General features: G+C 35.7%; 1 protein-coding gene across 2 annotated transcripts; it reads left to right on the top strand.

Moving 5' to 3' along the window:
- Positions 1–7979: 7979 nt before the first annotated feature.
- Positions 7980–26357, top strand: LOC134665693 (excitatory amino acid transporter). 2 transcript variants are annotated; one of them, XM_063522649.1, is made up of 10 exons: positions 7980–8419; positions 17647–17802; positions 19096–19432; positions 19761–19898; positions 20487–20695; positions 21255–21426; positions 21765–21959; positions 22662–22796; positions 23292–23397; positions 23854–26357. In XM_063522649.1, exons 1-10 carry the CDS (start codon positions 8365–8367, stop codon positions 24007–24009), a joined length of 1659 nt encoding a protein of 552 aa, XP_063378719.1. In that variant the 5' UTR covers positions 7980–8364; the 3' UTR covers positions 24010–26357. The 2 variants fall into 2 exon arrangements, with proteins under 2 accessions (XP_063378719.1, XP_063378727.1); XM_063522657.1 differs by lacking the exon at positions 7980–8419 and adding an exon at positions 9105–9197.
- Positions 26358–26585: the final 228 nt, after the last annotated feature.

Genomic DNA, 26585 nt, shown 5'->3' with positions numbered 1-26585 from the left:
ATTCATTTTTATAACAAGTTACCTGAGGATGCTTTAAGATTACCCTTTCCAGCTCTTAAGAATTACTTAAAAAAGTCATTGATGTTGAAGGCTTATTACAGAGTCGAGGACTACTTGACAGACAAACATGCATGGTCCAAACCAGAAACTGTAATAACGACAAGTAGCAATTAAAAATATTGTATTATGTGTAGAGCTAAAGGTGACTCAGCTCAGGTAAGAAAGCACCTCAAATTGTATGAAAGCATCTCATAACAATCAGGCAGATTCATATAATATGTATTCTCATTTCTTTTATTGATTTTAATTTCTTTTCCTTTTGTAAGATTTGATATGTTTTCTGAAAGAGCTACGTATTTGTGATTTCATGTACATATATGTTTATTTTTTATATCAAATTCTATAAAGTTATGTACTCACTGAGTATAATTGCATGAATTCTATATTAATTTAAATTGTATTTTTCTTAATTACTCGTAATGCATGTTAATTATAAGATGTAATAATGTTTTGAAAAGATGTGTCCCGCCGAGTTTGTTGCCGGTCCCATATTGGGATACCCTCCTCCAATTGAGGGGGGATTTAAATCTTCTCGGGGCAGAGGTGTACGGTTGGAGCCGGTAAAGGTTTATTTGACGTTCATAAGCGCATTGTAATATGCCTACTTGAATAAACTATTTTTTATCTTTATCTTATCTTATCTTGGAAAACTAATAGCAAAGTTGCATTTTATTCACATGTGAGGCAAAGTAATCAAATGCAAATTTTGAGTTGTTTTCTTATGTTTGATGGTAGAATTGACTTTTAAATGATGATTTTGGATGATAAATATTTAATAACATTCATTTGGATTTGATTTTGTTTGATATTTTACATTTAATATTTGCTTCGGGTTGGTGTGGTGAAAAATTTTGTGTTTCACTCGGGGGGAAATTTTGTTTAACCCTCGTGCTTTGAAACCCTCGCAATGCTCAAGATTCCATTTTTCGAACCACTCGCTACGCTCGTGGTTCAATTTTGGAATCTTTCGCTTGCTCGGGTATCAATATTAGCACGAGCGGTTAAACAACAACTTTGCCCCCATATAAAACAAATAACTACATATTACACTATTTATTTTCAAGTCAATCCAATTAGATAAAAAAGCCTTCTTCTTTAAATACCTTCATTAGGTTCTAAATTCGTATAATCCGACTTTGCTCCATCCCAGGAGGTGTGGATAAATTTTGGGGGCCTTGGGCCTAGATGTAGAAGGGATCCACCATGAATTTCAATGTCACTACCAGCAAGGTGGTTGTGGATTAGACACTAGTGAAAAGTACCTGTAATATTTACCAACCATTTTTATTTATTTGTACTTAGTCATAATATTTGCAATAATCTTGCGTGATAATTAAGTCATACCTACCTATAAATTTCGAAATTTATATTTTTTGTAGGATAAAGGATGACTTACGCTAGACCGGGCCATGCCAGGGCCGAGGCGTACGACATGTCATTTTGTCACGGCTGATCGGTGATCACGTGGTGCTTTCCATAGAAAACGAAACTCCGGAAGCTCCGGCCCCGCCACGGCCCGGTCTAACGTGAGACATCCTTAACTCCAATTCAACATTGACAACGCGTTCATCATGAATAGAATATTAATATTTTAAATAATATTTTTTGCCCTTATCTTTCTTTCCTGTTGGTTGATAATAATGATAATGTCTGACTCATAAAATATTCTGTTCAGTTGTACTATCCGACAATGTATGTATACGTATTAAATATGCCGATAACTATCTTTTGTCTATGAGTAAACTTGAATGCATACAATTCTCATTAACTAATGATTATTCGTACAGCATTGTAGAGAAATTGGAGATACTGTGATTCATTTACAACGTCCGGAAGCGATGCATAAATTACGAATTTCAAACCTTCTCTCCCCATTCATAACCCAACTCTCCCCGCGAAACCTACTCACCCCGTTTTACGGTATTTATAATTTACGCTACATCGATTAAATTCAAATGGAAACAAAAACATTTTGCTCTATTTAACGACGACGCCGACAGGGGTAATTAAAATCAGTCCGCGGGGAAATGGCAACGGCGAGGATTTTCAATTTAATATTTCAGGTTTCTTTTTCATTTCTAGGTCTAAATGTAAACTATATAAAGTGTATTAAACAGATATTAAAGAATTAAAGCATCGGTATACTTAAACATTTTTTTTGGAATGATCTATGTGAAGGTTCGAATAGTTCCATTGATACACATACTTTCACAAACTTTACATGTGTATATGTAAGTACATTTATTTATGGGCCCATTATCATATTTCATCATATTTCCGTCAGATTCACAAATAAAACAATCGAATAATCAGGTAATTCCTATGTACTGCCTTAGATATAGTCTGCAATAACCGTAAACTTGGAGATATCACCCGAGATATGATTTGTACAAATCATATCTCGGTTTATCTTGTGAAAGTTTCGTATTGAAGTGTACTTAATAGAAGCCTTCTGATCAATTTGGATGATTTTTGATGACACAGTCAATCTTTATTCGTTATTTAATTAAACTTTCTCGTATATAAACCTACCAACGTGTTGTATGTAATATAAGTACAAGAGGCCCCACATTACTCGTAAAAGGCACTCTGGGGTCCATTAAACCAATAAATTGCCTATAGTCATTAATTCTAAGTACATAAAATGGCACTATCACGTTGATTAAGATTTGATACAGGAATTATGAGAATAGAAAATAGGAAATTTACATAAAATGCCTTTTAAGTTCTTTATGAACACTGGGTTTTAATGTATAGTTGCAATTTTATACTTTTCAAGCAATTTAAATGCGTCATTATTTTATCATAATTTTTAAGATTATAAGTATGAGAGAACCTTTTAATACATGCAACTTGTGTAGGTAGGTACTTAACGTGTTTGCACAATATTCACCGTCAAATATGTTTGCACTTTTGGTACCGTAAAATGGGGTGAGTTGGGTGAAATTTGACTTTCAAACCTCGATAAAATTTTATTTTTACATGTGAAAACTGTATGGTGTATATAATAAGTGGTTCGGACGTTTGTATTTTATTTTGGGTAGTTCCATTTCATAACTTTGACGATAACGAGGAAAACCCACCTCACCCCCCGTAGTGCCTCATATTTGGGGTGAGAGGGTTTTTCATACAAAGGTGATTTTGGAAGATTGTTGGATCGATTTTTTTTTATTATGTGTATTACTATAGCCCCATTTTAATTGGAATACATTATTTTTGTAGCAGTAGCCTTAAAATCCCTTCTCACCACCCTCTCAAACCTTCTCTCCCCATTCATAACCCAACTCTCCCCGCGAAACCTACTCAACCCGTTTTACGGTATTTATTTTGTATTGTTATTAGATACAAAACGCTATTTCATGTTTGCACAAGAAGAGCCTTATTTATAGTTAGCCATATCAGTAGATCATATTTATTATCTCCCTTAATTCAAACTCCTGCATGCATGTTCTAATTACGTTAAACGAAAATGTGTAACTACTGATAATTTTGTTACAGTTCAAATTGATAACATAAATAAAATATACGAAAGTGTAGGCCGAAAATGCATGAGTAATCAGATAATTTCTGTAATCCTGAGTTTCGTCAGACTAAAAATGGAAGGAAATGGGTCCTCAATTTCACAATATCGTGATCGTGACTCTACACGAGGGGGGATCCCTCTCGCCATAGGGGAGATTCTGCACAAGGATTCAGCTAACTATAAATTTTAACATTTTGGTCCGCCCGTCAACGGCGTCAGTTTGGTCATGTAATACTTAATAGCTGCATCAAGAGCAAGCGACAATATATACAAAGTAAAGTAAATATAGTAAAAGTATTTTAATTTTATTTGAGAAAGTTATTAAAAATATTCCTTGCGTTGGCGTGTGGCGTCATATTATCGTGTGATTGCTTCAATCAGGGTCAGCAAGAAAAAGAAGTCACTGTCCCTACATACTGATACAATTTTCACAATAGTGCAATTGGTTACACAGAGAATAGGACAGCAGCAGTGTTTATGGTACGTCAATATTTGTCCTTCCATTTCGGACCTTTCTGTTTCGTTTTTCCTGTACACATACTCCAACCGAACGAAACCTATACGGCTGCAAAATTGCTTTGCCTGACTACCTACCAAACAAAGACTTTTAACTACGAGTTCTACCACACTTAAATTTACACTTTAATCTATAAAGTATCATGATATAATCATGTTAAGTTCAAACGATATTTTGCGTAGAAAACAAAAAACTTATATATATCACTATATTTGACTTATCCAGTATAAATGCTGTCACGTAAGTAGTATAATATTATATTATAATGAGTCTATGTTTCGGACTTTCTGATCTAATAAAAGAGTGTGCTAGCGTAACTAGGACGAGAACAACCATTACACCATTACTCACCAATTCTCACGGTACACACAGGCGAAAAATCAATAAAAGTCGGACAAAACCTAAACATTCAGGATTATTATAGAAATCGTATTAATGCAGGTTTGCCAACTAATAAAAACAAAATTACAATTATATTATGACATTTTATTAAATTTTGATCATAATATCTTCTTCTAAAAGCGAAGCTTCTTGGGAAGCGACTTTTTACCACCCAAGTTTCTTAGTCCTGTTATATAAGGATCGGAAGACACTAAAAGTCTCTTGAAAGTGTCTTCCATAGCCATTTGCCTAAAAAAAAATGTCGCTTAGTCACATTTTTGATTAAACTAGTCATCGATTAAAATGAAAATTTTGTTAAAATGTCGCGTAAGGTCGCATAAAATAATGGTTGTATGTTAAAACCCAAGTTCTGTAGTTTCTAAAATTGATAATATCAAAACCGGATCTATCAGGAAGTTGTACTTTTCTCCTTGGTGAAGTTGAACAATGTGCAAAAAATACAAGACATTACACTTATTTTTTTTTATAATAAACAAGCAAGCATAGCTATCAAAAGTAACTATTAGTAATTAGGTTATTACCTCCTGGAAGGGTATCCATCATTAAATCACAACTTTCTGAAAGCAAACGATAAATAAGTAAGCACATAAGTAACACTTCGCAGAGCACTAAAATATTCGCCTTTGAACAAGTCGAACTTTGGAATGAGAACGTGTCGCGTAGATGACTCTAACATGAAAATGATTATGCGAGTAGCGTGCACTGTTTATTGGACTACCCGCTAAGATTGGTTTTTGCCTGTTGGGGCTACTTAGAAGTTTTTTGGTTTTGTCCGACTATTATTGATTTTTCGCCTGTGTGCGGTAGTATGCTTCGCTCAAAACATGGATTCATAATTTTGCAGAATATCCCCTAGGGTCCTTGACTGTTGAAGTCAAACACAGTTGCCCCAGCTAAGTAGGTACACGTGCTATCATACAATCACATACCTCAGTGTAAACAAATCCGTCATGAAGTGTAAATGCAAATCGTGAAAGTGCGGGCTCGAGTGCATAATTCAAATTGTAAGTGTCATTTTTATCAAAATTATGTAATCATATGTTAGGTGTGATAAGTATGTACCTGGGTGCTTTTAAAAACTGTTCGTTACTTCGTTGATACACACGAAAGAAATATTTATGATACCAAATTAGAAAATATTAATAAAGCTTAAGAGGTTAAAACTGGAATATTTAATTTTCTTGTTTGCACGCGTGTTTTGCTATTTCTTCTATACGTCTTTGGGTAGCCAGACGTACTAATTTTAAAAATCCTATTAAAGTTCATGAATTTCTGCACTCGATTGACGTGCACAAATCTAGCATAAACTAAATATGAATCGCTTGTCGGCTATTACGGTAAGCGGAGAACTCTGTATTTCGCTCGGCGAGCAAATCGCGAGCGCAAGCGGAAAATCGGTGCAATACACGAAGCCATTTGAGTAAATAGAGGTGCACAGTTTGTTGAGCTGCAGAAATGGGATTTCAGTTTGCTCAGATAATTTTTGTTTAGAGGTACCTATTCTGCAATCCAATTACTATAGTAATAGATAATGGAGGTAAGTATTGTCTAAAAACGTTGCTCGGAGGTGTCTTTTTTAAACAAATATGTACTTAATATTGAGTTCTGATCTCAATCCATCCAAAATAATAAGTTTATATTGAATAAAAAGGTAAACCACTTAAGAGTAGCAAGTTGCGAAAAAAACACAAGGACATATTTTAGTTTAATAGCACGTAAACACCTTTACCTACTTATATTTAAGTGTCAGTAATAATTTACAATAATATAGCTGACCTAGGGCACGCGCCCTGTGTCGCTCACTAAATGCATTTAGCGGGCGTCTGTAAGCGTGGGAGGCATTTAAGAGATTTTCTTTCTACTTTCGTTTAAAAACCTTTATATACCGAGTTTTCAGTTTATACGGATTCGCTGACGCCTTACATACAAAGTTAACAGGTTCTTTGAAACCAGAAAAAAGTAGGTAAGTGTATTGTCAATGTAATAAAATTAAAAAGCGAGAGTTTTATTATTTAGCAACAGTTTGTCTTCATTTTGATTAATCTGAGGTTTTTTTTTGGAAAATAGCAATAAAGCTGAATAAGCAAAAGTCTCAACTCGTTGGATAACGTTTTCTTAATTGGGGGTTATTAAGTAAGGTAAAAGGTGAACCAACCAACGCCTTATTAGGTCATTACATTCAAGTGTAGCAATAAGTATAAGCTTGTACGAGTATATGTCGTTAATATTGAAATAATAATATCTTGTTCGTTTTAAAAACGTATCTACAATATACCACAAATAGAGACTAATCCACTATTTCGCTGAAAGTAATTTACCATAATATCCGATAGAAACTTAGGTCTTTGAAAACAGCGCCATCTCTACTACGTACGATGAATTTCAATCTTCAGTATACCATGTAAAAGCTTTTCAAGCACACATCTACATTATCTACATAGGTCTTCTTTTAAGAGCGCGAATAGTAACATAGATGGCAGCAAATTGTTATCTAAAATAAGAATTGGTAATATTTGGTAATATCAAAGATCTATGAAGTTTATAAATAATAGCTCAAGAAAATTTAAAAAATCTGCGGATATAAACATAATCCTTGAGGGTAGGGGGAGAGAAGAGGCTTTTTTTCAGATTTTTGTTGTTATCTGGAATATCTGTACTAATAGCATTATTAATTACTTCGAACAAAAGTTTTTACATACAATTTTCTACAAATTAGGTCGTATTTAATAACTCTACGATCAATTCTTTAGGAGTATCATGTATAAGTAGGTACCATGTACAGTCGCCACACGGGACTGTTATGCCATAGGGTTCTCGCTAAATTGGGCATTCTATAGAGTAAGTATTGAACATCCAATTTAGCTAGGACCCTAAAAGGCGCAACAATCGCGGCTTTCAGTTTAGGTAAACTGCATTGGACTAACTCCGAATGAGGAATAATTTTGAAAATTGCTAATATTTATTATCTACTAAACCAGTAGGTAGCATTTCATAATCTGGTAACACCTACGCTACTACAACGCTTACCAAGACATCTTGCTTACCGTTGCTACAGTAGAAAGTACTTCAAGTTTAGTAGTTCCAATATTCAAAATTATCCCGCTGTCGAAGTTACCCCAATGCATCATACTTTTCCTACCAATTGCTTTAATTAAGGTCACACAAAAATATTAGGAACTTCTAAATTTCTTGCATGTCGAAATTCATAGAAACAAATTAGTTCAGTAAAAAAGGGACGCGTTTTCATTAACCGCCTGATTACTTACACAACATCGCTTATAGGGATCAATGTAGTCAAGTGACCATTGAGAACCTCGTGTGTAACTCTACCATCATACAAATACATCTTCCATCACCTTTATTCTCAGAGCGTCAAAGCTTAAAGTTTGCAAATATAGTAGTATTCGCATAAATAAAGCAACATGTCAATTTATAATAAGTGTTCATCGGCGTTATCGTTACTTGTATCCATGGTACCATACGGAAAGGACCAAAGGCTATGTAATAACATCCTCCTTTTTTGTAGTCGGTTAAAAATACACTACAATTTGTGTCGGTTTAGCAATAATTAAATCTTCGTCCAATTGATATTTAACAGTGTTTTTTTTTGTTTTAATTAATCAATAGGTATTAAAATATAACTAAATACAGAATTTTCACTAACTTTTTTACATTTATCTTTCGCACATTTTGAAGTTTCTGCTCATAGCAATAATGCCAAATATTTAGTGGGTAGTTTTAAATACCTAGTAAATATTTATTGAGTACCCAAATTAATTCTGAATAAAACTATTCTTGATAGTTAACTTAAAAGAAAAAACATTCTGAAACAGGTTGATATACAAATTTACAGCAGTGAATCATGGTTTTGAAATCAGAAATGGATCCGCCTTGTAAACCACAGAAGCAGTTTCATGGTGAGTATGTAAATGGTTTAATGTATTCATTAATTGGTCCCTTAGTTATTAGGTATTTTAATAGTTTCGAGTCGTGACGAAATTAGTATCACTGTTCACATTTATTCTTCTACATATTTAGGTTATACAATGTGAATGAAACTCGCAAATATTGTATAATTATATAATGCAAGTACGTCAATAAATCCATTACATAATTAATTTAAAGATTCCATATATAATAGATTCCTTTGATATGTACTTAATTTATATATTCACCGAATATGTCATTCAAATACTAGTCTTAAAATACATGTGCAATAGATTCAATCTCAAACAATACAGCAATCTAAGATTAAAATAAACCCTTACCATCCGCACTGCACTTGCCAAATGCAAACGAACGACATCGCTTCTCCGCGATTTTTCACTGAAAAAAATAATTAATTACCATTGTTATAGATTAAGGTGTAACATTTTTCAAATTCAAAATAATGTAGCTAACCAGTGTATATATCTACTTTTAAACAGATAAAATTATAAAAGTAAAACCTTGAAAGCAGATTTCCCAGTGGTATTTACTAAGTGACATATCTTACAAAAACAAATTTAACAGTTAAATACAATACCGCGACTCTGATAGAACAAATAATCTTAAACCTTTTTTCTAAACATTAAATTTTAATCTTTGTCGTTTGATGACAGTGAATATTTATCGGTGTTTTAATTTAAATAAAATCAAAAACTGTTTTTATTTTCTTGGACGGACCTACAACTACCAAAATTAAACAACTAAAGGGTAAGCAATACAATTTTATTGTTTAAAATTTAATTGTGCTTAACTGGTAATTACTCTTTAGTACAGGAAATTTGACCAAATTGTTATTTTCGTCTGTTTAACGTAAACATGCGTGTGAAGAAACAATAACAAGTTATTGAATTACAAAGACAGACAAATAACTGAAAGAAAAGGTTAATACTAACCTAACCTAACCTGTTTGGTTAACACATTTACGACGCCATTAAGTTTAATTTTACGAGTTTCTTTTTAATACAGTTGTGACACAAATTAGGCACCAAATTTGTTATTCCTATGGCAATATGTTATACAATAAATAAGGTATCGGTAAACAATAGTTGTGGTAGACTAACTTCATAAGAATATAGTACTTACATCATAGTGCATTTCAAACATAGGCACGTAGAAATATCGTCAGTACGTTCGTAAGGCTGCCTTTCCACTGCGGCGGAGATGAGAGGAGACGTGCGGCAATAGCATTAGATGTAATCATAGATTTCTCGAGATTAGACGTCATCGTCTATTGGTACAGTCAACCCTGTTCGATTCCAGCCCTGGGGGCCGATTTTTGAAATTCGACCACTCGACTAAGCTTCGTGTATTTCGTTAAATGATATCTCCACTACGAGGCGTTTAAATTCTACTAATAGAATTGAAATCGAGTGGCCAATACCACTAGATTGAAAATTTCGGCCGCTCGTATTTCAAAAATTTGTATTTCGTCGTTTTCCACTGATTTTCGAGGGACGAAATCGAGCGATCGAAATTCAAAAATCGGCCCCCTGGTAATTTTTTCTTGGTTTATGACATTTATTTCGGTTTGGTACAGTGGGCATCAAAAGTGACGTACCTACTAGACTAAGTCAAAAGTATCGACCATTCTCTAATAGTAAAACAATTAGATTTTTGTAGTTAGGTACTTACTAAACACTGAGGTACATAGTTGTTGGCTTACTGATTACAATGTTCATGTGTTTTGTTGAACTTCCATGCATCTACCGGGTGTGGCCTGTAATATGAGCAAAAAATTTAACTGTAGGCTGTACTCGTCATACTGACCAACATTTGTTCAGCGACTTTTAAAAATAACTTGTGGTTTGATTTTTAATACACGTTAAAGTTTATTTTAAGACGCAATGTATTGCGAATTCTGTTATGTTTAAGGCGTGACAAGCAACGCCAATCACAATGATATGGCGTGGCGATGGCGTCCATTGAAGACAATATTTATTTTGTATGAAAAATAGGGAGTCTAAATACTTCATAATTTTTAAAAGTTGTTGAACAAAAGTGTCACCGTTTGAGGAGTACAATCTATGTTTTAATTATTTGCTCGTGTTACAGGCCACACCCGGTATAAGAGTTGAACTAGTGTAGATATTGCTCTAGGGAGTATAGGGCATTGACGACACGACTCACTGATTTGGATAAATGGGTCAGTTTAGTTCTAATCCATCTAATCTAATCTAATCGTTAAAATATTTTAGCTCCGACATAGGAACGACCTACGTTTATGTATGACATGTTATAAAGGTTACATTCGGATTGGGACTGCATCAACGTTACTGCTGCAGCCATGCAGTAGCAGACTCGGGGTAATTAACAATGGAGCCGCCATTAACAGGCATTCCCCTCTGTCGAAAATAGGCGGCCAATGGTCAACCATATGTATGGACTGACGTTTATCTGACATGACGTACCTATACATTTGATGTGCCCCTCCCCCGCAAAAAACGGCAGACTATTTTGTACCGAAAATTTTAGACATGGCGTCTCCGTTGTTATTACTCCGAGGTAGCGGAAGATGAGCGATGTCACTGTCAATTGCCTTTTTAAATAACAATATAACAAAACAATAAAGATCAATGATCGAATAATGATACTCCGCGACACCGTATAGCTCGCTCGCCGCACTAAAATTAGATGCACATGCAAATGCACTCTGTATATTTAGCCAACATTTTTATTTTTTTGTGATAAATTTACATCGTGCAGACTGAGACTGCGATTAGTGCTTTATCATCTTATATATCGTAAATAGTGGATTTTAAAAAAGAACGTACCTATGCTTTTTACTCCAACTCAGGAAATTAGAAAGGGAGAAAAGATATAGCACGCCGCGCGTAACTTGCGACGTAAAAATGACCATCGCGCGGGTTTTTACTGCACGGAAGTGCACCCGCCCGAGCAAAACAAAGAGGCTGCAGGCCGTACCATCCTTTTCTCGAAGCCATTCAGGCGATTTTCAACCACCAGAAATTTAGTGCTGCATAATACTTCTGTTTCAAATTTTACTTTTCATTGTTTTCAATTTGATATAACCTCGTGCCGCCCAATGTGCATTAGGATGTACATTCCGATTCGATTGAATGTCAATCTTAATAATGAAAAAAAATAGGTAGCATTTCATTTGCCTCGTAAACTTTTCGAACAAATGAAATTCAACCTAATTGAGAATACAACAAGATTCTAAATTCCTTGGCTATAATTTTATATGGTGGGCGGCACGAGGATAAAATTGCGTTTGATGAAGACTATAAAATGTTGGCATACTGCCATATTTTTTTGTTAGGTTATTTACATAAAACTCTTCTCTGACTTTCATGCGTACTGGGGCCAAATTCGACATGTGCAACTGTCAGATTTCGCATCCACGTCAAATCAACAGATGATTTTATTCCAAACTCAGTGTTGATTCCATCCATTTGGTACAACCAAAACTCAACTCTAAACTGAGGGTGGTTCGGTTTGGTTTGCTTGTCACCCTAACTGTGGATTGTTAATGTCAAATTTTGACATTGTACGTATTCGAGAACTTATTATTTTTCCCACATCAACGGGGGCCAAATTCGACACGTACAACTGTCAGATTTCGCATCCACGTCAAATCAACAGTTGATTTTATCGTATACTGAGTTATGATTCCATCAACGGTGGATAATATCATTTGGTACAACCAAAACTCCACTCTAGAAACTAAGGGTGGTTCGGTTTAGTTTGCTTGTCACCCTAACTGTGGATTGTTAAATGTCAAATTTTGACATTGTACGTATTCGAGAACTTATGATTTTTCCCACATCAACGGGAGGTCAACACGATACGTCAAACGTCGCTTGTCGAATAGGGGTCCGGGAGATCAACACGATACGTCAAACGTCGCATGTCGAATAGGGGTCCTGATATTTAACTTTCCTTGAGTGAGATCATCAGATGTCGTCGTTGGTACAGCCGAATTTTCATTCTAGTAAACCTACCTACATATTTTGCTGCATTACGATGGAATCAGATGCAAAAGTCTATACATGTAAACGTGAACTTTGGTCCGGTTAATAGTGAAAGGCCCTATGATATTTATTTTAGTATAAATTTGAGCTACTGGACTACGATTTTAGTATATTGGCAAGTACCCAACATTATTTAATTGACGGAAAAAAACACTTCTTGGGATTTGGATTTATGCATCGTAGCATCAAAAGTAAGTACCGGATTAGACTGCGCGTCAAAAGTATAAGTCAATTCTCTTTGCTTATACTGTTGGTATATGTACATTATAGTAACAGCACCAGTCATGGGACATTTAAGAGGAAATTTGGAGTATTTATGATATTTCCCTTATACATGTAAATGGTCTACCGCTTAGCGTGTTAAAAGATGAAAGTCTTTCATGTTTTATGCGTGTTGTATCAAAGATACTGCAATTAGTTTCCACATATTTAACAAATTAAAACTATGCTTTTTTTCTCCAGTCATGGACACAAAAGTTCCAGTAATGGGCCCCCTATAATGGACATTGCTCTATCAGTATAAAATATTGAAATGGGGAATAAATTACGGCAAAATAAAACAATTTTTGGTATAAGCTTTTATCGCTGAATGTATTTTTCTTTCCACAGCCAATTATTACTGTATTAGATCCATCGAGACAATTCTAATATACCCTAACACAATTAGTTAGGGTTTAATGCGATAAAGTTCCCATGGCCACCTCCTGTCTCCATCATCAGATCAGGTTCATGTTATCATAATATTGCATTATCATCCGATTTGCATACTTAATTACGTACTTACACAAAATTTCAACTGAATCGGAAAAGTGGCTCAAATTCAGCTACCAAGATTGGACCCACACTAACACAGGGCAAGTTAAATAAAAGTTTGGTAAAACGATATTAATTTATCCGAAGTCCGAGAATACCTCCTGATTGACATATTTCTTAACTACATTTTATTTCTGTGTTGTTTAAACATGAAATTATGGCATAGCAAGCATCATTCTGTCATTTGTCCCATCATAGGAGGTACGCAGTTTTACAGCTCCTATAATGGGATTGGGCCAAATACCACTATTTTTTTTCATCTGTGGAGTCACAACATAGTGTGTTGTATACCTTATCTCATGGTAAATGCAATTAACAAAACACATTCTAGTTTTCATCAAGTATTAATTAATTAAAATTTAGTAAATTAACTCACCTTTCTTAGCGAAGTTGTTAAGAATTCGTAGTGGTATTTTTTTTCAGTGACACGACAACTTTTAGGTTGACGCCAATTTCTTAAAAAACAACCAAATTTAATAAAACTTCAAACTGAAACAGCTCTAGGACTCTTATTTATGATACTTAATATACAGCCAGTGTTTATAAACTACTTTTACATACTTATTTTAGAGGAGTTATGTTTTTTTGTCCCATTACTGGTTCCACGTCCATTATAGGGTCCACTACTATATAGTGTTTATGAAATTCAAGTGTCATTTTTTGGCAATTTTTTGAAAACAACTCTAATTTCAACGATACGTGCGCTGGCGATGTCAGTACCGCGGCAGAGCTTGTAAAGGCAGCGGCATGATCAGCTCCGAACGTTTTCAACGGCGACGACGAGGTTTTTATCGTTGTGTGCGGCGGGCTCCGTGTTCGAGTAAAATGCTATACTGTGTGCGTGTAAACGGCGACTGAGAAACTTTGATCCTAGTACCTACTGTGTATTTGGTTTTACAGTATAATAATATAACAACGGCATATTATTCGGGCAACTAAAATATTAATCAGGAACTTTCATTGGGCATATAATAATATAAATTAGCTGTAGATTAATATATTAGCGCCAATAAAATTAGCCTCGAATATAAGCATCATACTATTAAAAAAACTGGCAGCAAAAGCAAGCCACACAAAATAATTTAGGGAACTTGAAGTGATAGGTTGGCGTCTAAAATAATGAGTTGGCAACTAATATTGTAAAGTTGAAAACTGCCAAATTCCCTAATCCACAAAACAACTCAAATTTATTTAGCTACCATACCATAATGGTCAGTATACTTAAAGTCGAAATTCCTAATCATGAAATACCTAATTGCCAGAATACCATTACCTAGCAATTTTTAATTACTAATTTCAATAGTTATCACAGTGTTCTGTCAGAATCAAAAGATAGGTGCGACGACGAGCGAAGCCAACATGTTAGTGAACAAAGAATAATATTTTAAAACAACGTCATTTTCTTTTTAAAATGTGCTTCATAAATAGTAATAAAATTGTATTAATTTAGGTGCCAAATAAATATTTGATAGGTACCTGCCTATTAATAAACAAAAACTGTAACCGGATTAAAATACAACTCATATTGACATATTTTAAGGCTCCGTTTTTGTTGCCAATCTATTAATGTTAGTACCCCTATTTATTAGGGTGTTGCTTATTTCGTCGAAATTGAAATTTTTCATGTCTCACCCCCTTAAATTATTCTCTTTCACTAAAAAACAAATGTGGATTTTTTCCAGAATTTTCAATTACGTTTTAGGGGTTACTACCGAATTTTGAAAATTTGAACCCTCCATACAAGTTTTTTTACGTTTTTTTCTCATTTTTAGGGTTCCGTAGCCAAATGGCAAAAAACGGAACCCTTATGGATTCGTCATGTCTGTCCGTCTGTTTGTCTGTCTGTCCGTGTATGTCACAGCCACTTTTTTCCGAAACTATAAGAACTATACTGTTGAAACTTGGTAAGTAGATATATTCTGTGAACCGCATTAAGATTTTTACACAAAAATAGAAAAACCGGGCAAGTGCGAGTCGGACTCGCGCACGAAGGGTTCCGTACCATAATGCAAAAAAAAACAAAAAAAAAGCAAAAAAAAAAAACGGTCACCCATCCAAGTACTGACCACTCCCGACGTTGCTTAACTTTGGTCAAAAATCACGTTTGTTGTATGGGAGCCCCATTTAAATCTTTATTTTATTCTGTTTTTAGTATTTGTTGTTATAGCGGCAACAGAAATACATCATCTGTGAAAATTTCAACTGTCTAGCTATCACGGTTCGTGAGATACAGCCTGGTGACAGACAGACGGACAGACGGACGGACGGACGGACGGACAGCGAAGTCTTAGTAATAGGGTCCCGTTTTACCCTTTGGGTACGGAACCCTAAAAAAACGAAAAATTTTGGGGGCCCCCTATACTTAGAACTGAAACTCAAAAACATTTTTTTTCATCAAACCCATACGTACGGGGGTATCTATGGACAGGTCTTCAAAAATGATATTGAGGTTTCTAATATCATTTTTTTCTAAACTGAATAGTTTGCGCGAGAGACACTTCCAAAGTGGTAAAATGTGGCCCCCCCTACCCCTGTAACTAAAAGAAGAGAATGATAAAACTAAAAAAATATATGATGTACATTACCATGCAAACTTCCACCGAAAATTGGTTTGAACGAGATCTAGTAAGTAAAATCATAAATCGGAAACCGCTTTTTTATTATGTTACTGGCTGTTACGGAACCCTTCATGGGCGAGTCCGACTCCCACTTGGCCGCTTTTTTTTATGAGACAACGGGTCAGGTTGTATTAATGTGAAGTTTAACATAAAATAGTACCACTATTTTTTTTTAAGCTTATTAATGCGTGTTTTAGGCGTTCTAAATATTGATTTAGCAGTGCGCAATCTTAAAACAAGAATAAAAATTATTTAAAAATATATATTGACTATACCTAGTATGACTCACTGTCTCACTAAAAAAAAACGAAAAATTAAAAAACCAAATCATCATGTATGAAAAATCCTAATTTCTAAATTCGGTAGCGACCCCTAAAACGAAATTAAAAATTCTGAAATAAATCCACATTTGTTTTTTAGTAAAAGAGAACAATTTAAGGGAGTGGGACATAGAAAATTTCAATGTCGATAAAATAAGCAACACCCTAATATTTATATTTTTTTAACTAAGTCAATTAATTACTTGACAGGTTAAATATGTGCCCATAACAACTATTATGTATAACGGACAGCATTAAAAATATTTGAAGTGACCTGACATTTTATAAGTACTAAATTAAAAAAATGCCTGAATACCGTCCGTTGGTCTGTCCGCCTGTCTGTCCTTCTGTCTATCTGTCTGTCACCTGGCTGTATCTCATGAACCGTGATAGATAAGATAGCTAGCTAGCGTGATTGGGCGCCACCATACAATTTTTTTTTTGCGTAATGGTACCCTTCGTGCGTGTACAGACCGTTCGCACTTGGCCGGCTTTTAAATCCCTTCCCAATCCACCTACGCGCATATCTAAAGTAAACTATGTAGAAGTAGAAGTAAACTAGATGCAACGCACATAAATAATCCGGCAAGAGCCCACCAATTTTGTTCGTGTGCGTTGGGCACAATAAGATTTCCTATATTATTATATTTATTATTTACGAACATTGTTTACAAACTTGACACACATTTTATCGACCAGCCTAATGCGCATGTGTAAGCCAATTTCTTTATTTTAGCTTAGTTTGACGTAATGTACATCATTGTATGCTTACATAAGTAAGTATAGTACTTAACGGAAACATAATGCCCACAATTTAATAATCTATTTATAGATGTTTAATACAACTAAGTGAACGGTTAGCAATCGATGTCTGCGCGCGCAGTTTAAACATGGCTTCTTTATGTAAAAGTCGACAACCGTCGATCGTTCTGTTTCACATACATTGCCGAGTTTTAACTCCTATTGTTATGATGTATTGAAAGGAAAACCGCAATAGATATCATATTATTTTATTTCCACCCCGATCAAAGAAAGGAGGAAGTATCAAAGTAGCAAGTGATCTAACCGCTTCAGCACATATCGAGTTCAGTCATCCGAAGTGCAGCGTTGGGATGACATTGCAGTGAAAATTAAGAATCAGAAAATTTATCAAAGAACCCTTTAATGGAATCGATCAGATATACAAAAAAAGGAACAGTTTCATTCATGAAAACTAATTCTAACACGTGACTAACATGCCAAGTGTATAGTAAAAAACGTGCATAAATATAAAACCTATGTGACCGGTGCACTTCAGTCGGAACTCAAAAAAATAGGTTATTAGGAAAGAGGGCGTGGGAAGGAAACCAGATCTTTCGATCTGGGCCGTAGGGTCCTATTTTGCCTGTGATGGAGAAAGGTGAACGGTTTTCAGAGTATCTGTTCGCGAAGATGGGGCCAGGGGACCGAGGTCCGAAGACCACGGAGGACCGGGCGGCGCCGGTCGACCCCACCGGTGTCAGGAAGTGGTTTATAGAAAATACCATGCTGGTCGTCACTTTAATTGGCGTGCTCACTGGCATCGCTATCGGTAAGTTAATTAATAATTTGAAGATTTCAAAATACACTCGAGAAAATTATTAATATAAAGAAGAAATATTATGTCACTAATATTATCACTAATATTATATAATTTACGATTTTTGTCAACGAATTCAAAATATTGTATACCAAAGATTAGTAACTTTAGAAAGTTTTCGCTATAAGTACGTTTTTTTTGCACCGACTATATAGGGGTCTAGAGTTAAACCAAGAAAAGTCTGCCGCGATTTTGATAGCCCACGCAGTGCAAGTGTTGTTTTTTACGTCATAATTTCATATATATTTGACGTTTAAAAAGACACTTGCACTGCGTGGGCTACCAAAATCGCTGCAGACTTTTCTTGGTCTATATCTAAATGGTTTTCCCCTAAAGTTCAAAAGTTCAATGGTTTATTAAATTAAATATTGAATTAGTTAAAGTGAAATTCATTATATAGCATGGATATGCCATAATCTATATCAATGCTAATACTTAATTTTATTTCAGAGGAAAAATGTTTTTAGTCATATATTTATATTCTTGTAATTTATATTCTTGTAAAGTCAACATTTTTTTAAAGTTATAGAGGTACAACTCCTAAGTACCATGCCATTAATTCTCGAAGTGTTAACACATCCATTAACCGACAATGACAAATTAGATCGATGACAAATAAATTGTTGGTTCCGTTGTCGCGTCGTTCAGGTCTTTAAATTAGTTGAATTCTTAATGTACTTTATAAATGGATTGCTTCGTAAATACAAACATAAGACTACAATCACATTTTCGTTAAATAAATGAGTCAATGACAAAAGAAAAATATATATACACATAGTTTTGTTTACATTTTATGAAATTCAAAATATTTGTAACTGTCTAATGCCTGGGTTCTGAGTCTGTGGGTTATAGATATATGTATGCCTACCATGAAAAATACGAAATATAATTTGGTGGCTACCTTAACGTCATAAATCGTTCATTTATGTGAATTTCATTAGCATTTTAATAAGTACATATCTTATCCAATGCTGTTATGCAATGTATTTAAGCCTTCCTGACTTAAAGTAGAAATCGCGTGACTGACCTTGACTTTCCGGAAAACAAGCGGCTGGCACACGCTGACTCGGCCAAATTGATTCGAGCTATTATTAGGGTGGACCCATTAGGGTGATTAGCATATGATAAAAACAATATCTACATACGGGGCGCATAGTTGTTATCAAATGAAAAGTAGCGTTACCTAAGTCTACTGACATGAGCTGCAATATGTACGCAAATTTCATTATTTCATTTATTTTCCAGGTTTCGGCTTGCGTCCATACAATCTCGGTCCCGATGCTTTAATGATCATTTCGTACCCTGGCGAGCTCTTCATGAGGCTATTGAAGTTGATGATCCTTCCTTTGATCATAGCGAGCCTGATCGCTGGATCTGCTAGCCTGAACGCCAAGATGAGCGGGAAGATTGCAGTCCGGACTCTACTCTATTTTATACTAACGTCCATGTTTAACGCTTTTCTGGGGATACTCCTTGCAATGATGATACACCCTGGGCAGCCGGAACTGCGAGAGGACTTTGTCGTAGCCGTTGAAAATAAAAGAGATCACAGTATTCTTGACAGTCTTCTGGATATTGGTCGGTGAGTTCATTTGCAAATCATGGACTAAATACAAGGTAAAGAGTTTTTAGAATTGATAAGATTTGCAAGCTTTTACTCATAATTACAATATTAGTCAACCCCTTGTAGTCGGAACTAGGAAATATCTGAGTGTCAGAACAGCTGAGTCGGTCGGAGTAAGCGCATGTGATTGGTAGTCGCAATGATAATTCAAAAATATATCATTGCTAGAAAGAATATCTCCCACCTTCATTAATAAAATGCGACCATTTTTTTACATTCATGTATATATATATATACTTTGTTTTTACCACATCATGTTATAGCTATTCCAAATTTTTGGCTACAGAAACATATTCCCGGACAACATCGTGCAGGCCGCGTTCCAGCAGGCGCATACCGTATACGCGGAGCAGCCGTCGCTGTTCGCCAGGAACCTCACGGATAACGACACGGCGCCGGCTCTAGTCCGTGTCGTGTCCTACAGGTAAGAATCACAGAGAACATTGGAAGAACCATAAAATAATAAAGAATAGGTGTCCCACCGCTACAGTAGTGAAGCCTTTAGTCGGCTCTTCCCACACGGTATCCACTTCCTAACAGGTTTTATGAACTAGGCTTTATTATTCTAAAGGTACAGCCGGCCTAGCCAAGGTTACAATCGCTATCGCTTCGACAACGAAAAGCATTATGTCTCTCTATCACTCTTCCATATTAGTGTGACAGTGACAGTTGCGTTTCGATCGCTACGGAGCGTAAGCGATTGGCATCTTGGCTACGCGGCCAGCACCGTGTACCTTTCAGTTTAAGCAAGTGTACACCGTATACTCCCACCGCTGTCGCGTTCAGCGAGCAGCCCGACGGATTTCGTTACGTTACTCGCCCTTATCCATGTCATCTCGTACATTGTGTGTCCGGAATTGATCAATTCGGAATGGAGGTCTGCACGCGTAATTTAGTCACTTAAATCACCTTTTATTAGGATAAAGTGGTACGCACTTATGTTTTTAGCTAAGTATGTGTCTATATCGATATTTATAATTTATTTACATGCAGCATGTTTTTTTTATTTTAGATCAGGCACCAACACACTCGGCCTCGTTTTCTTCTGCCTCGTGTTCGGGAGTTTGCTCGGCACTCTGGGCCCCAAGGGCCAGGTTGTCATCGACTTCTTTCAAGCCATCTTCGAGGTCATCATGAAGATGGTGACGGGCGTCATGTGGTTCACCCCCGTGGGAGTCAGTAGCGTCATCGCTGGGAAGATTCTTGGTGTTAGCAATGTTGGTAAGTGTTATATTGTGATATAATGCTGTATAAAGCTGACTCCGGGCTACATTAGGATCCAACCGAACCGGGAAAGTACTAACATACACCCATCCTAAAGACCCCTGTTCGAAAACCTTACCCGTTGACTACTTTTATGGTTAGCTTTAGATCATTGCTAATACATCAAAAAAGGCGCAACTTGTGCCATGATTTGTAAATATTGTACAGTCGCAAAACATCGGAACACGCACTCTAACGCCTTGACAATAGAGGTGTGTTCAGATATTTGTGAGCACTTTGGCCGCTCCGATATAGTATGATGGCGACTGTACAAAACACAGAAAGGAATATTTAGTCACCATTCTAAGAAATGAAGTAGTTTTCTTCAAATGTTGCTCGTTTTGTTTATTATGACATTTCCATACGTTTTAACGAATTAACCGAATAACGTTATACCTACTTATTTATTGTTTTGTATTGTGATATTTAATATTATAGTTGCGTTTAAAAAACAGCCTGATATTAAAACCCACTGGTGTAATCATAATCAACCTTTAACTCAGTATGATTGTTCCAGCTCAAGTGATGTCCCAGCTGGCCTGGTTCATCGCCACGGTGGCGGTGGGTGTGTTCCTGTACCAGCTGATCGTGATGCAACTCATCTATTTCGTGTTCCTACGGAAGAACCCCTACAAGTTCTATTGGGGACTGTCTCACGCAATGTTGACTGCTGCCGCTACTGCTTCCACGTAAGTATCTATACTTACATGAAAAACCTTAAGTATAATAAATTAATAATTTAATAAAGCCCACCAGTTTGTTGCATGAATTTATCAGCAAAATCTTTTTTGACCATATTTTCTATGATTCTATTCTCGTACGGTACGTAACGCGTTTCAGCTCTAATAAACTACTTAGTGTTCTCATAACTAGGTACGTATATCATAGCCAGCCAGTGTTTGGCGACTGAGACATATGGTAGGTACAGAATTGTGATGATGATTGTTTCATTGATTAGTTTAGCGTTTTCTTCTACACGATAAAAACTGTCAGCTCCATTTCAAGCATCACATTGTGTTATTTCCAGAGCTGCAGCCCTCCCAGTTACGTTTCGCGCGATGGAAGGCCCGCTCCGCATCGACCCTCGCATCACACGGTTCGTGCTGCCCATCGGCTGCAACATCAACATGGACGGCACGGCCCTGTTCCTGGCTGCTGCCAGCGTCTTCGTCTGCCAGATGAACAACCTGCATCTAGGGTTCGCGCAGCTCGCTACCATATTGTAAGTATTGGGTTATTCCCACTAGTTACCACCAAGTTCTTACCAGTGGTAATTTTTTCCCAGTGGTAAAAGGTGGGAAAAAAATTCCCAGTAGTTACCACTGGTAAGAACTTGGTGGTAACTAGTGGGAAAACCCTAAGTATTTGGTGATTGAAGAAACAACTGTAGGTCTATCGTTTAAATAAACCGGTTGGGAAGAAGTTATTATGTTGTATGAAGTTGTTCATGTGGAACATTAGTAATAAGTTGTTTCTAAGAGTTACATGTATGCAATAAACAATTCTGATTCCGATTCTTATGGTCAGCTACGGATTGGTTGAGAGCTTAGCTGCATTATGATGATTTATATTTTGTATTGAGTAGGTAAATGCCTATGTACCTATTATTAGAAAACTAGTTCCATAATTCAGCTGCCTTTTACGAGAAAATCACTGGAGACTTCTTAACCAACCGCCTGAGATTCTATGGATCTTTGCAGTCGCTACTAGAAAAATAGGTAGGTACCTACTTATGTTCGAATGGGTACCTACTAATAAAGAAGCAGGTCAGGAATAATTTGTATACAATTACCTTATTTCTTACAATTACCTACAATGTCGGAAGGCGTATGTGCTTACGATAAATCAACCCCATTGAGACATTGCAAGTATCCAAGCTACGTTTGGCCACAAGTTTCCTAATGTTGCAATGTTGTCCTTCTAGCTTGACTTCGACAGCGGCGTCAGTGTCGTCTGCGTCAGTGCCGTCGGCCGCCATGGTTCTACTGCTCGTGGTGCTGGCGGCGGTGGATGCGCCCGCGCACGACGTGTCGCTGCTGTTCGCCGTGGACTGGCTCGTGTGAGTATCGTGTGGTGGGGTGCTCTACGTTACTATGATGAGAGGTTGTGGAGTCTAAAACACTTACGGCTAAGAATACTTGTTAACTACTTTCTGGCCTGCTGTGGAAATGCAAGAAACTAATCAAAGTGACCGGTGGTCTATTCGCCTTGTTATAGCTGCAAGTTGTGATGTGGTCGCCAAATGGTCACTTTTCTCATTCAAAAGTACCATAAATGCCATAACCATAAATATAACCTTGATCACCTTTGAATTTAATATTCCAGAATCATATCGATTTAGTGATACACGGCGGAATACTTGCAACTATCTATTATATCTGATTATATACTTACGTTTCGGATAGTAGCTAAAATAAGTGGCGTAATTAGTAATATATATAACGGCCTAAAATTAGCCTGTCGTTGGTATGGGAAAGTGGATAATATTGGGGCTCTTAGGATATGGGACACACGATATATTCAATTAAATAAAAGCCTGTATAACACGTTTCAGTGACCGGATACGCACCACAAACAACATGCTGGGAGACTGCTACGCGGCTGCGGTGGTGGAGCACCTCTCCAAGAAGGAGCTGATGGCTTGCGATGCCGTGACCATGGTATGTACCTACTGGATATTATATGAAAAGACTTTCGTTATGCCGAATCAAGTACCTAATAAGTTTATTTAGTATCAAATCGAATGGTACTACCTACAGGTATTTTTTCGAAATTCGAATAATAATGACCATTTTTTTACTAGATAGAGGGTAATTCGCCAGTAACTGGCCACTATTAGTAACTGGCCGCCCTAAAAACAACTAAAAATAAATTATATTCACTTATAAATAGAATTAATTTCAGTATAAGGTGGCCAGTTATTGTAACCTTATACTAAAATGAATTCTGTTTATAGGTGAATAAAATTCATTTTTACTTTAGGGCGGCCAGTTACTAAAAGTGGCCAGTTACTGGCGAGTTACCCTATTTATTTACCTATTATTTCAAGTAAAACCACCGAAAGAAAATGTAAGTACCTATTATAATAATATTAACCAAAATAAATTTGTTTCTAGGAGCCAGTGGTAGCCAATGGTCTCATTCCAACACCAAACACAGAAGATGAAAGATTAGATACACCATCAGGGAAAAAATCCATAACATCCGACGACATTATCATCGATATGCATTTATCCAACCAGGCAAGCAGTAGTCCTGTCAAACGAATTTAGCTCTTGAAATTACTATAACAGACTGTGTTTTGAAACCATTTTTCCAAATAGGCAAATATCAAAGTTGTCTGGATTTTAGAATTGATTTTCAATTGTTAAATATTTCCATTCAGTGGTCCCAATTATTGTTACTTAATTCGCGATGCTAAGACTGGTGTATCCCCATGTGTCCCTGACGGGGACAGAGATGAGGGTAGGTGCTTTCATATAAATCTTTCCCATTTGTCCCCACCTCATGTATGGCGGCGGTTGCTTTAAGGTGAGGGACAAATGGGAATACACCAATATTTCATACCTTAACTATAATATTTTTCATTTTATCTTTGAAATATGAGGCCTGAATAGTTTGAAAGACTGAATAATTGAATAATTATAGAAAATAGGCAAGGTGATGGAAGAGCAATATCCGAAGTACTCTGTACGGTTTAAAGGTCGGTAGGTACTTAAGAATATAAAGAAATGTAGGTACGTAAATGATTCACAAAATGGCTGGGTATATTATAATAAAGAGATTATATATCTATCCACTCAGGTACGACGGCCGTAAAAACCAAAATCTTAGCATCGTAATTAAGTTTAGGTACTTAAATATGGCGATTTTGTATCCGAAGTTTTGACATTGTTCGATTAAGTATTATCCCTGTTGATAACTTTGATAAGATAACCCGAGACCGCCACCAGCGTTGTGAAGTGTTCTCATATGATCATATGGTCAATGTGGTCTTAAACAAATCCGCTTTAGATGTAAAAAGGGAATGTAGGACCTACTTTTTCAAATAAGATCTGATATAATATGTTATTGTTAATACTTTTTAAATACGGTTAGGATTTGGCTAGAATCAAATAGTTTCAGCGATGAAAAAAGGTAGGTACTAGGAAATACCTACCGTAACCACCCATCTATACATGGTATAATAATATACTCCGCCTGGTACTCTCTTCCCGTCTTTTCGTGGCCACCTGACTGACACAAACTTACGTCATCATGCAACAGCGCTATATGATAATATGCGATAGCGCTATATATAGCGGCCATGTTATTGTGACGTAGGCTTGTGTCACTCTGGGAAGAGTAGACCACGTTTTATTAGACTATGCATCTATACTACAACAGTCCACAAGTTCAATACGTAATTAAGTATCAATTTTTATCTAAGGGTTTTCTTCGATTTATAAAAATATGTTGCTTTTGCACTACGAATTCCAAATGAAAGTCGTACTTGAACGAAGACATTAAAGTTAAATTTTAGACCATAGGTTGGAGCTTATGGACTATAGTTGGGTGACTTTACGGTACTCATATGTATGCTACTTAATTAGGTAGCTGCAACGTATCATCATTCGATAATAATTCAATATTTGTATCTCAAAAGTTGTTATTATGTAAGTACCTACCTATTTCTAGATTAGTTACGCATTATCAGATCCTTATTTGAAAATACAACATTCATATTTTTACAACCTAACGGATAAATTACGCCTTAGGCCCTAGTATGTACATATTGATATTAGGTACTATTAGACTGTTATATTCATACATACAACATACATGAGCTATCTGAATGAATGTGAGTGAAAAAGATATTTAAATATACGGGTGCAAAATATGTAACAAATGAAAATAGCACGCACATTGTGATATTTTTAAAACCCAATGTGCTACGTAGATATGAACGAATTATACCAATAAAGTAATTGATTGTTATAGGCAACGTATGAATACTGATACAACCGTCAGATATTACATGCTTGCGAGAAAGATTAGTCTTAAGGACAAGGACATTAATAGTAAATAAGGAAAAATCATCTTCATGTCGATTAGAAAAGATGTCTATCTATAAGATAGTTTCAGATTACATAACATTGTGAATGACAATTAATTTTTTATCTAATTAAAAGAAGACGGAGAAACGTATCACCGTCAAAGTGAAATACCCCTATACTAACAAAATCATACTATTGTACGCGACACCATAATCGAGTTACTTAAACGTGTAGTGATATAGGCATTTGTAGGTATAAGTCCTAAGCAAGTGTTTTACTATTAGCAAGTAGGATTGTTCACAATAATGCAATTATTGTAATGGCCTTAGACAAAATAACCATCGTTATATGTATTTTATTGTATTATTTCTGTATATCATATTTTGGAATATCATTTTTTATTAGGTACGTTGTAGTCCTAAATCGTAAAGACATTGGAATCACGTTTTTATAAAAATATGTGTCCAGTTCTTAACAAATCATTATTAGTATATCAATGTCCAACTGTGATATATCGTTACTTTGTAATTTGTCATTAATTTCATTCACTAATAATGCATTGATGAATAAAACCAATAGTTAAATTTTCAACAGTTTTATTTACTTTCTTTATAACATCAGGACATTTTGGCTTAAAGTTAAATATTTTTATTATTTATTTACATTCATATTGCTCTGTTTTTATTACATTGAAAATCAGTAACCACTGATGTAACAAAATAATAAAAGCCGAGCATTTCAAATATTAAGGTACCTATATTCGTTTCTAAGATGAAATCACAGAACAACAATATTCCAAAGATTTACAAATC

Source organism: Cydia fagiglandana, chromosome 1, assembly GCF_963556715.1.
Source record: "Cydia fagiglandana chromosome 1, ilCydFagi1.1, whole genome shotgun sequence".
NCBI classification, from domain to species: Eukaryota; Metazoa; Arthropoda; class Insecta; order Lepidoptera; family Tortricidae; genus Cydia; species Cydia fagiglandana.
The sequence above is the reverse complement of the archived record's forward strand: the minus strand, read 5'-3'. Positions and strand labels throughout refer to the sequence as shown.